The sequence below is a fragment of the Adiantum capillus-veneris genome, chromosome 23, assembly GCF_014529385.1.
Source record: "Adiantum capillus-veneris isolate H3 chromosome 23, ASM1452938v2, whole genome shotgun sequence".
In the NCBI taxonomy this organism is placed as follows: domain Eukaryota; kingdom Viridiplantae; phylum Streptophyta; class Polypodiopsida; order Polypodiales; family Pteridaceae; genus Adiantum; species Adiantum capillus-veneris.
The window spans coordinates 29,330,005-29,341,375 of NC_140953.1; the positions used below are offsets into that span (position 1 = coordinate 29,330,005).

The following is an 11,371-nucleotide window of genomic DNA, read 5'->3' on the forward strand; positions in this document are numbered from 1 at the left end:
TGTGCGTTTTTGTTTTTGTTTGTACTCTCTCTCTCTCTCTCTCTCTCTCTCTCTCAAAAACACTATGTGTGTGTGTGTGAGAGAGAGAGAGAGGGAGAGAGAAAGAGGGGAAGGGAACATGAGAATGAGGAGAGGGAAGGAGCATACCTGGCTCTCCTTCCTCTCCTCGTGTGTGTGTGTGGAGAAGAAAAAGAGAGAGAGAGGGAGAGAGAAAGAGGGGAAGGGAACATGAGAATGAGGAGAGGGAAGGAGCATACCTGGCTCTCCTTCCTCTCCTCGTGTGTATGTGTGTGTGTGTGGAGAAGAAAGAGAGAGAGAGAGAGAGAGAGAGAGAGAGAGAGAGAGAGAGTGAGGGAGAGCGTTACCTGCTCCTTGCTTGAGGGCGCCGAAAAACTCAGATCTGAGATCTGAGTTTTTGGGCGCGCTCGGTTATTTTTTTTACCCCAACCGGCGTTGCTATGAGCGTCGCAAATTTACAAATAAATTTGCGACGCTCATAGCGACGCTCATAGCGACGCTTATAGCGACGCTCATAGCGACGCCGGGAAAATTTTTTTTGAGCGTCGCTGTGTGAGCGTCGCTAATATGAAGAGCCTCTTGTAGTGCGGAGACAGAGGGAGTCTTACTTTTGAGTTTAAAGGTGGTGGGTTCAACACCCCTTGACTATTTGAAGACATGTTCTAGCCCTTGGGGCGGTTCCATGTGGTTTGGCTAACCTTATTCAGTCAAGATGACTCCACCTTAAGGGTGCCTCCACCGTAACAAGGGTTGGGTGTATGCATTGTACTTTCAAGTTGTAGGTATCTCTCCAAAAAAAAAAAAAAAAAGCATGATGACATTGCACGTGTGAGACCAAACAACAGGGGAAGCAGAACGTGCAAAGGCATGGAAGGCGTCTCGAAGAAGCACCACCTAGTGCTCTAGTACCATGACAGAGTGTGCAACAAAAGAGAGCACACAAGGCCAAAGAGAGAGAGAGAGAGAGAGAGAGAGAGAGAGGGAGGGGGGGAGACTACACTGATACAGTGAACCAACTCTAGGACCCGGGGCAGTCACTTATCAAAAGATCCCTATATCACGTGAGTTCAAGAGGTAATTAATAATACCCCAATATACATACTATACTTACACTGTGAGCCTATTTAAAAAACCCCCACCCCCCTCTAATGTATACATAAAAGTATACATTTTGGTCTTTTAATAATCCTCTCCGGTTAACTCACGTGATATCATACACATTCTAAAAAGTGACCGCCCCGGGCTCTAGGACGGACGAAGTCTCTAAAATACCAACACAATTAGAAATCCACAAATATTGAAAGGAAAAAAATGTAAAAGGACAAAATGCTTAATGCAAACATTTTATATACTTAGAATCTCTACCAAGAGAGTGAAACGGTAGCCAACCCACAACCAAGGGTTTAAGTGAACGTTTGAGAATCCTTAAGCGAGAGTGAAAGGGTGAATATAATTCTGCATGTGCGAGGATAATTCAGCACCCATTTCTTATTCATAATCCAGGGTGAAAACCCATCACCCAATGTTCAGGGTGCCCATACACCAAATGAGTTTCCCATACAACCAGGCAGCTCCCCTAGGATAAAAACGGTATCGTTACTTATGTAGAAACATCAAGACATTACACATAGTAGAAACTCACCGTCATGGGGTTAACTGACTTATCTGTGTCTAAAAAGCCATCATTATTCATCAATTTATACCAAGGAGTCAAAGGTGTCTTGAAACAAGTGTCTTAAGGATGATCAATCATACCTCTCCTAAGTCAACCAGCCATAATCCAAATAATTATTTCCTAATTTACAAACAAATTTACATTGGTTTCTTGGAAGATGCCTTCCGTTATTAGCTAGTTTTACTTTTAGTAATTCCTTACATGCTCTTTTTTGTATGCAATGTCAACTTAAAGAAGAACTTGAATTATTCATATTAAATTAAAATGAAGAGCCACCTGAGACCGATCGGGTGTTTGTTGCACTAGTGTTGGGGACTGAATGCTTTTATCATTAGGCCTACTATGAGGCTTGGCCTTGTCCTCGTGCGACTCTCTAACCCTCTTGGGAATATTACCCTCTTCATCAGAATGAGGATTTTCTCGGGTCCTCTTTGGTGCCATAACTTCTATCCTTAAAAAGGACGTCTATTTATTAGGTAAATCATCAAAAACTTGACTTTACCTTCGTATTGCATCTAATTCCTCTTGTTTTCACCGAGTGTGAGAGGTCTCAACCTTCCGACACCAAAGTCGAGATGGGGTCCTTGAAAGTTCTCTACTTCCGATACCAAAGTCGAGATGGGGTCCTTGAAAGTTCTCTAGGCCTATTAAAAATTAGAGTCTCTAAACAAGAAAAATCCTAGGAATAGACCTTTACCATTGGCAATGGCTTGGGATTATATCCCTAGAAAAATACCTAGTCCTGCAAGCCAGAACGGGACAGAAATCCTAAAAGTCCAAAACCCTTTTGGCCCTATAACGTTTAGAATTGGAATGAGGTATCCTCATCCAACACTTTCTTCTCCCTATAGAAGTGCGGGCGCGACCGTTGATGGACTTCTCTTCCAATGAAGAAGTCCTATTACTTTCTTTTCTAGTGTGCAAGGATGGATAGTTACATGACTAATTGGGTCCACCCGACCATAATAGATAACTTTAGTCAATCCCCACTTACCACCCCGCACTCACACTTCATTCTTTTGTTTTCTAATTACTTCCACATTCTTTTGACATGTAAAATAATGGTTTCCTTTTTAGGTTTTTCATATAGTAGTTCCTTCAACCAAGTATTAAAGACATCATTGAAGAGCATTTTTTTAGCAAAGAGACATCTTTAAATTTAACAATCACAAAGTAAAAAATCAATTAAGGTGGAACACAAACAAAAAGTGATCCGTAACCTTGTTGAAACTGAAATGTGAGACAACTTAGCGGGAAGAAAAACTCGGCACTTCTAACTTAATAGCATAGAACAACTAGAGTCACAAATAAAACTAAAATGGAGGAACCACATTTCATTTGATCGTATAGCTCAATGCAAGAGACAAAATTACATTGATTACTTACATATGTCCAATGATTGGCCTTGGATAGATTAGAAAGTGAGATGGAATCGATAGATTGTTGATTGTTTTGTTTCAATAAATTAAGCAGTCCTTTTGATATTGCAAATTTTCGTCTCCAAAATGCTTAATATTATTTTTTTATTAGATTATTTTTATTTTTTATTTTTTTGAAGGGCATTGACTAGTGTTTAGTCATGATATCACGAACATACATCTTGTATAGCATGTAAAGGCCACACTACAAAGAGTAGATTGGTCCAACAAAAACAACACAAAAGTAATTCTCTTTCCTAGAAGTGTCCTTTTGTGACAGGCATTTTCAGTTAGACATAAAATTATGTAAGAGAATCTAGGTTTACCGTGCATCGAAAATGCCTTTCAAAATGACATACTTAAACTTCTTTTTTAAACTCGTAGTAGGTAGTATGGGGGTCGATAGCTTGTACAAATTACCTAAAGTCAAATAACATAGACTACATGAGGTATAGCCCCATCATGAAAAATTAGGGTGAAGTAAATGTTTGATTAGCTTGAATAGAAGAAGAAGGATCCGTCAAGTAAGGATGCCGTTTTGCGCATTAATGAGACACTCACAATATGTGTGTGTGTGTGCGCACGCGCGCGCGCCTGTGTGTGCGTGTATATCATCCGAATTGACAAGTGAGTGTGAGTGTGTGTGTGTGGGTGCCAAGAAGTCATCAACTTGCGAGGTTGTGGGAATCAAATACAAACATAGGGCCTGCAGTGTGGTTTGATCATTGATAGCGATCATCGTCCAAATGGGAAGGGGGAGAGGGGGAAAAGAGAGAGAGAAATGAAATGAAATGTTATATTAACCATCGTCAAAAGGCCAAAATATCTATGAGACCAAAATGATACAATCCTTGTGAATCTAAACCAATGCCCTAGGTACAAAAATAAAATGAAGTATAGTTAAAGACTAAACTAAAAGCCTAAAATCATGATTAAAATCAACATCATGATCATGCTATGCCCGAGGATACTCGGCAGAGGGAGTTGTGTGAGAAAGTATTGCACTAATCGCTAAAGAGCTTTGTCAATGTCCACTTCTGTAAGTATCACCACTTGGAACCCTTCCTTCAGAAAGGCCGCAAACAATATTAGAGAGAGAGAGAGAGAGAGTCGATGTGACAGATCGATGAGGCATGCAAGGTGTCTGTGCACACACTACCTCTGTCTCCCTTACGCCTGTTTGGAGCGAAGGCCTCGGGTGCAAGCATAGGCGATGAAGGGTCCGAGCCAGAGATGCTCGTCCCTGCACTGCAAAGAAGGGAAAGCGGTTTTTTGCATGGTGGGAGAGGGGAAACACCCTTTGCGCTCCAGTTTGGTGACGAGAAGGAGAAAAGGTTGCTAATCAAACTTTGCATGGGCGCTCAAAAGAGACAGAAAAGGTGGTGGCTCTGAGAGTGTGGCTACCATTATCATGTGCATATGAGGAAGAGAGAAAGAGAGGGTGTAGTGGAGGGTTGTGGACGACGGGAGCGAGTCGAGATGCAGCTAGGTTCATGGTGTGTGTTGTGTACTTGTTAGTTGACGAGAGAGAGGGAGAGAGAGGGAGTTTGGCGGTTGAGGAGGGATAGAGAGAGGTAACTGCATATGATGCCTCTACTCCTCATCACAATGGATTTCCTTGCTATAGTCAATCATATTAGTCTATCAAAAACTAATCATAATTTTGCAACTAACTTGGGGTCCATTCCCCTTCATGATCACTAGATTAGGCACAATGAGCGTGGCAAAATGCCGATTTTCTCTATCTCCATGTTCTCCTTCTCATTCGTTAGACACCGGCATACAAAAATCTATATTAATAAAATCTAATTGAGTGATTTCCTTAATCGCTTGCATCCTCACTACCATATAGCATCAACGCGATGAGAATTTGATTCCTATGCTAATAGTATTTAAGCTTTTCTAACTATGTAAAGCATCATTATTCTTGTTGTTTCTATGATGCTTTTTCTCATCACATACGCAATAGAGATTACCATTAACGTAATTTGCTAAGGATTTATAGCATTCGGAAAGGATTAACAACAACTTTGTAGAAAACAAAATAGAACGATACAATTGCACTTATTTGTGATATACAATCGTGAAGACCCATGTTTCTCAGAGGTAGATCTTGCACTTTGGGAGCTTGTTTGTTACCAAGAATAGAACCTTAGCTCTGATACCACTGCTACAAACAGATGTGCAACGTCCCTGCAAAATACCTCAAATAGCATGATAAAAACGATAAAACATTGCAAATGCATACCTCACAATTCACACGAATTGTACGAGCACATAACCGAAAGCAGTTGTAGACTGAAAGAGATAGAGAGCAAGACATACCACAGAGGCACGTGCCAGTGCACCTCCTAACGCGGAGTACTACACAAGCACCGCGAGAAAGAAGAGAGGAGAGGAAAGAAGAAAGACACAAGCACTGGGTGCAATCTCCCCCCGTGCAAGAGTGAGCATTTCCCTCTTGCACATATTTATCTATAAATTCATCAATGTTAAAAAATGAATACACATTGGCCAGCCGGGCATAAATGGCCATAGCTCGTAATGAGCACTTGAGTAATAAATGTACATATCCCTTATCCATAACATCAACAAAAAAGGTAAATACATTTGTGGTATAGGAGGGGAGATAGAAAGGGCAGGAACTAGCACTGTTGTGCAACAGCCATCGAGCAGCATTCTACCTCAACTTGTACATGTAGTGGTCGAAGGAGTCGTTTAGAAGACACTTCGCATGAACTGGCACACCAGGTGGAGCTCCCTCTATCCTTTTATCTCTTTCGAGCTTCAATATTGAGGTTACATCTGTGTGCATAAAGAGACGCTCTTGCTTCTTCAATTGAGGCTCTGTTCGAGCCTGATCTTCTCTCGCTCTCAGCTCTCTCTTTTTTCTCTTACACGGTCGACGTCTATCAGCCTATGTCAAGGAGGGAGTTGGATAGCTTAAGCATGGCGATGATTGCCTATAATAGAGCAAGCGCAGAGTGAGAGTTTTAGCATGGCGACGATGGCTTGCAATAGAGCAAGTGCACACACACACACACACACACACACACACACACACAGGCAATTAGCCCCTTGAATGTTGAAATTAGGGTTGCAGAGAAACGCACACAACTTGGAGAAGACGAAGGAAGCTCAAGGCACACAATAGAGAGTATGTTACTTAGTGTGCAATGAAAGATAGATAGCCCTAGAGTGATGGGCATTTATACAATGCTTGGGGGGAAAAACCTCCTAAAGAGGGAAAAAATGCCCCGGCAGTCCTCACATCATTACCACATGTATATGGTAACATTGAACTGCCACAAACCCTATCGCTACTCATAAAAAACTAGGTGTAGAGTAATTTGTGGCATACAGATTTTGAGATTAACCTCTAAATTTTAAATTTCAATGTGACAAAGCCTACAAAATGCAAAGAAATTAAGTGTAAAAACTTTCAAATAAACTAGCTCTCTCTCTCTCTCTCTCTCTCTCACACACACACACACACACACACATTTTCTTTGTGTGTAGTTGTTTTTAAGTGATTATATTTTTTCTCATTCGTTATTGTCTTTAAAGTGGCAATTCCAATATTGATAGTGATTGTACTTGCTTCTCAATAAGTTCTCTCTTTTTGCCACCCACTCCACCGGAGACAGAGGGAGTCTTACGTTTGAGGCTACATTGATACAGTGAACCAACTCTAGGACGGTCGAAGTCTCTAAAATACCAACACAAGAAATCCACAAATATTGAAAGGAAAAAAATGTAAAAGGACAAAATGCTTAATGCAAACATTTTATGTGCTTAGAATCTCTACCAAGAGAGTGAAAGGATAGCCAACCCACAACCCTCTCCACAAACCAAGGGTTTAAGTGAACGTTTGAGAAGCCTTAAGAGAGAGTGAAAGGGTGAATATAAGTCTGCATGTGCGAGGATAATAAGAGAACTAAACTGGATGCGAAGGTTGATTAAAAAAATTGTGTTCTTGGTTACCCCCTTAAGCAAAAAGAATGTTACAACCATGTCACACGCCACCTGAGGATGTTGTTTTCAAAGAAACGATAAATTGGTATGTTGATGCAAAGAATGATCTGGGAATTTGGTTAGATGATCTTTGAGGTGTAAAGGAGAGTGTGGCTGCAGAAAATCACAAGAAGTTTTAGACAAATTTCCACAATAATTCCCACATCCTGTCTTTCCACAGCATCATCAGCTTCTGTGAGGGAGGCACCGCATATATATAACTGGGTGCGGTTAGGGGGAGGGGATCGCCGGCCCGTGGACTGCCTGCTTGGTGGGGGCCGGTGATCCCCTGCCCCTAACCACACTTGGCTATGTATGCGGTGCCTCTCGAGCGGAAGCTTGAATGATATTATACACTGTATGAAAAACGCCAATGTTTTTCCCAGATGGATGTGAAGAGCTCATGCAAAGAATACAGAATAAGAATTTGAAAATGGCCAAAGATCCCTCAAAGTTGCAGTTGAAGCTTTACAATAAGAGATAAGCCACAAGTGAAGCGAGAGCAATGACCACAAAATGCCAAGAGGGGTACTTTCCCTCTTACCATAAGATATAGATTACATTGGTTGTCTGTCAATGCCACTGTATGTTGGAAGGGCCTCTGACTATTAATATGAGATTGTAAAATGTCTACTTTGTGTATAGTAAAAAACTCTATTTCGCCTATGTACATGTCCTACCCAAATCATTGTGTAGTGCCCAAGCTCGAGTTGGCATTAATGTCTGAGGGGATTCATTGAAGGTTTCCGTATTGTAACATGTGAGTGTAAGGAAGAGGGATTTTTACAAGGGAGGAAAGGTGCATTTTACAAAGAGCGGCCCATATACAGCGGTAGAAAAGGGACATTTGATATCCTCCCGGATTAATGTTGCCCTCATACTTAAAGCAATGAATTAAATCACAAAGTCATGCAACTTAAGGTATGGTTGGCGATGCGGGTTATTACTCTCAAACAATGATGTATACCAAGGTAAGATCTAAACCCAGTTATCCACATGATAAAACCAAACAAAGCAAAAAAAAAAAGATGTTCTTTTCCAAAGCCAAAATGGGCTCAAAGCATCAAGTATCTATAATAATTCTATGAACATTTTCTGCCTAATCCCCTCCAGATACTTTCTCAACAGGGTGGTTCCTGTCCAAAAATGTAATGGCAATGAAGTGGGTTTCTTCTCCCCATCAATGTTGGTTAAATGAATGGTTTTCAGCATAAGCATTCTTCTGCTATGCTGAGAGATCCATGTTGAAGTGTAAACCAGCCTTAATTAGATCACGGAACGACAGTCTCCAGAGTGAAAGAAAGATGAAATTGACCCTCAAGCCATAAATGTGACGCTCTTGCGATTCAGAGGCGAGGGAACGCCATCTTTTGCATACACAGATGACTTGCTAGAAGAGAGATCAACATAAAATGTGGCATCCAAAGTACCTAAAACTGAATCCTTCTCTACCCTCTCTTGCAGAACCTGTTTTCCTGCCCCTTGCCGCACACCTCGATGATTTAGCAATAGCTCTGCAATGTCAGTGTAGCCATAGAGAGTTGCAAGGTCCACTGTTGTTTGGCCATTGACAGTGCAATCTTCTACAAGAGCCCCATGTTGGAGGAGCAACATCACCATATCCTTATGCCCGCATTCTATCGCGCAGTGTAGGGGTGTATAACCCTCAACATCTTTGCTTTTCACATCCGCGCCTTCGTCAAGAAGCATGCTTGCAACTGTTGTATGACCCCTGAACGCCGCTCTATGAAGTGACCTCCATCCATGCTCATCTGCTCCATCGATAGAAGCCCCTCTTGTCAAGGTCTCCTGCACAGCTTCCATCCGCCCTTGCCGTGACCCCATCCCTAGATCATCTCCCAGCCTTAATTCGTCGAGAAGAAGAAATCCAGGATGTCCTTTCGCCCTTGCAATATCCGCAGGAGTTTTCCTTTTTCGGTCTCTAGCTAGCCTATTTGCTCCAAACTGTAGCAAGATTTCCATGGCCTTTTTGTCCCCCTTTGCAGCGGCTCTGTGCAAAGGCGTCTCTCGGTGTTCGTCATCATTTGCATCTACATGAGCCCCATTTTCAAGTAAAATCTCCAAACAAGAATGCATTCCTGCATCAACAGCCATGTGCAAAGCAGTCCTTCCATCCACAGACGAGATTGCATCCAAATCTGTATCGTTTCGGGCAAGCAATCTCACCATCTCTGCATGTCCACCCATCACCGCACTATGCAAAGGGGTCCATCCAGCTGGATTCCTCGCATCCGTTGCTGCCCCCCGGGCCAAGAGAAGCTCTGCTATCAATAATTCTCCATGGGCGGCAGCTTCATGCAAGGCTGTCTGACACAGCTCATTTTTCACTTCCAAGTTTGCCATGAACTCCAGCAATAAAAGAACTATCTCTGGCCTTCGCATTGCCACTGCAACATGCATCGCCGTGCACCCATGCTCATCTTGGACGTCAAGAAGGGTCCCATCAATCTCGAGGACTTCTCTTAGCTCATCTAGGGCCCCATTTGCGACCAGCTTTCGAACAATGCCCCCACCTATGAAGATGAGCCTTAAGCCATGATCTGAGAATACTTGCTTCTTCTTTGCTGTGAACCATTCTGGGGATACAACCTCATTGTCTTTTCCTCCAGGAACTACTACACTTTTAACAACAAACTTGTCAGAGCAATATGGAAGAGAGTTGGGAAGTTCTGTCAGAGGATATGCAGTAATCTCTACATTGGTAGTACCAAGGGGGGATATGATGCCCAAGGGAGGCTTGATGATGTATTTTGTCGGGGAAGATGTTTGTACTGCGAAGGCGATGGGCATGGTGTACATCACATTTCTCAAGGAAAAAGAGGCACATGCTTTCTCACCGATTTCGCACTTAAAAATGAGCAACTTGGGTTCTATGATGACAAGCCTGTCCATGTATAGCAAAACAGCACAAAAGAGCCAGCAAAAAGGAATGCTTAGGATTAACCAGAGCAATATCTTAGACCCTGCAAATCAACCCTTAATGTCTCCGCCACTTTAGGGAAGAACTCTGTGTAGACCACGTAATGAAGGACTCCCCTGCGGCAGGCTTTGGCCATGCTAAAACATGGACCTCACCCAACTGAGAACCCACCAAAGATCAAATATATATGTTGAAGAAAGCCTCTGTGATATAAAATCTTTTATCTGCTAGAAGAGGGGTAAATGAAAAATGTAGCAGGCCGATACGGCAGGTTGAAAATGTATGCCAATAAATTGCAAGCCAGAGCGCGTAAAACCCACAAATCTGTTGCAAAGCACCCTCTTGCTGAAAGCTTCTACTAGCGCAAAAGCATTCGTATCCCGGGCTACACCCACAATCTGTGAAACAGGCTGAGTAATGCGAATGCAGTGAGCGTATCGCAGCTCCGAGTCCACAGAAAGTAGATGCAGCCCCAAAATCTGCAGCCCAAATCTACAAAAAGGAAGCGCAGCCCAATAATCTACAGCCCAAATCCACAAATTGCACAAAGAGCCTCAATATAATACAGCCCAAATCCACAAAGTGCAGAAAATGAACGCTGGTGCCACTCCGGAAGAATGAGTATATAGAAAGGTATGCTTCTTTGCCGGGTTGCAAGGAAATGATGCCCTGCTTTGCTTCTCTGCAAGTTCGACTAGCTTAACGGCCTGCTGTTGCTCAAGAGGAGCTGATCTCTGTGCGCGCGCGCGCGAGAGAGAGAGAGAGAGAGAGAGAGAGAGAGAGAGAGAGAGAGATGGCACCCACCTGCATGCACCACACCCAGGTTGGTACAGCGAGAAACCAAATGTGGAAATGTGCGTTTGGCGGAGTTGTCACCAGCCCAACCCGCGTGCTAACGAGTGAAAAAGGTTCCTTGCAGGGCGGCCAGCTTGCTTTGGCATTACGCTACCTGGAGTTTCCTTCCAAGTGGCTTTGTTCCCTCACTGCCGGGCTACATGGAGAAGTCTCTTGGCCTACATGCCGTGATTACTGTGAAGAATGGCAACTGTTCTTGTTGATAGTTTATATAATAAGGGTGCACTTGTGAATCGTTGTTCGATATGACCTCATTTTATTCATTTTAGCCGTAGGTGGGTACCGGCTGGAAGAAATTCCAAAAACAGTGGCATTGATTTGAAGTGGAAAAGGGCTCTCTAAGGAAAAAGGAAAAGGAGAGGAAGCGCATGGTGATGAGTCGGCTAGCTAGGGGCGGGCCGGGTAACCCAGGTGCAAGAGGTAGGAGGGGATGGGCATCACCATGCAAAG

The 11,371-nt window shown here is 42.9% G+C and overlaps 1 protein-coding gene across 1 annotated transcript; it reads right to left on the bottom strand.

The window, feature by feature from the left end:
- Positions 1–8,097: 8,097 nt before the first annotated feature.
- Positions 8,098–11,054, bottom strand: LOC147427574 (protein VAPYRIN-like). Its single transcript, XM_086497257.1, has one exon. The coding sequence runs from the start codon at positions 10,036–10,038 to the stop codon at positions 8,443–8,445; it is 1,596 nt and encodes a 531-aa protein (XP_086353383.1). The 5' UTR covers positions 10,039–11,054; the 3' UTR covers positions 8,098–8,442.
- Positions 11,055–11,371: the final 317 nt, after the last annotated feature.

Excerpts from the sequence above, each read along its gene's own strand:
- LOC147427574 (XM_086497257.1), bottom strand. The coding sequence starts at position 10,038 with ATGGACAGGCTTGTCATCATAGAACCCAAGTTGCTCATTTTTAAGTGC.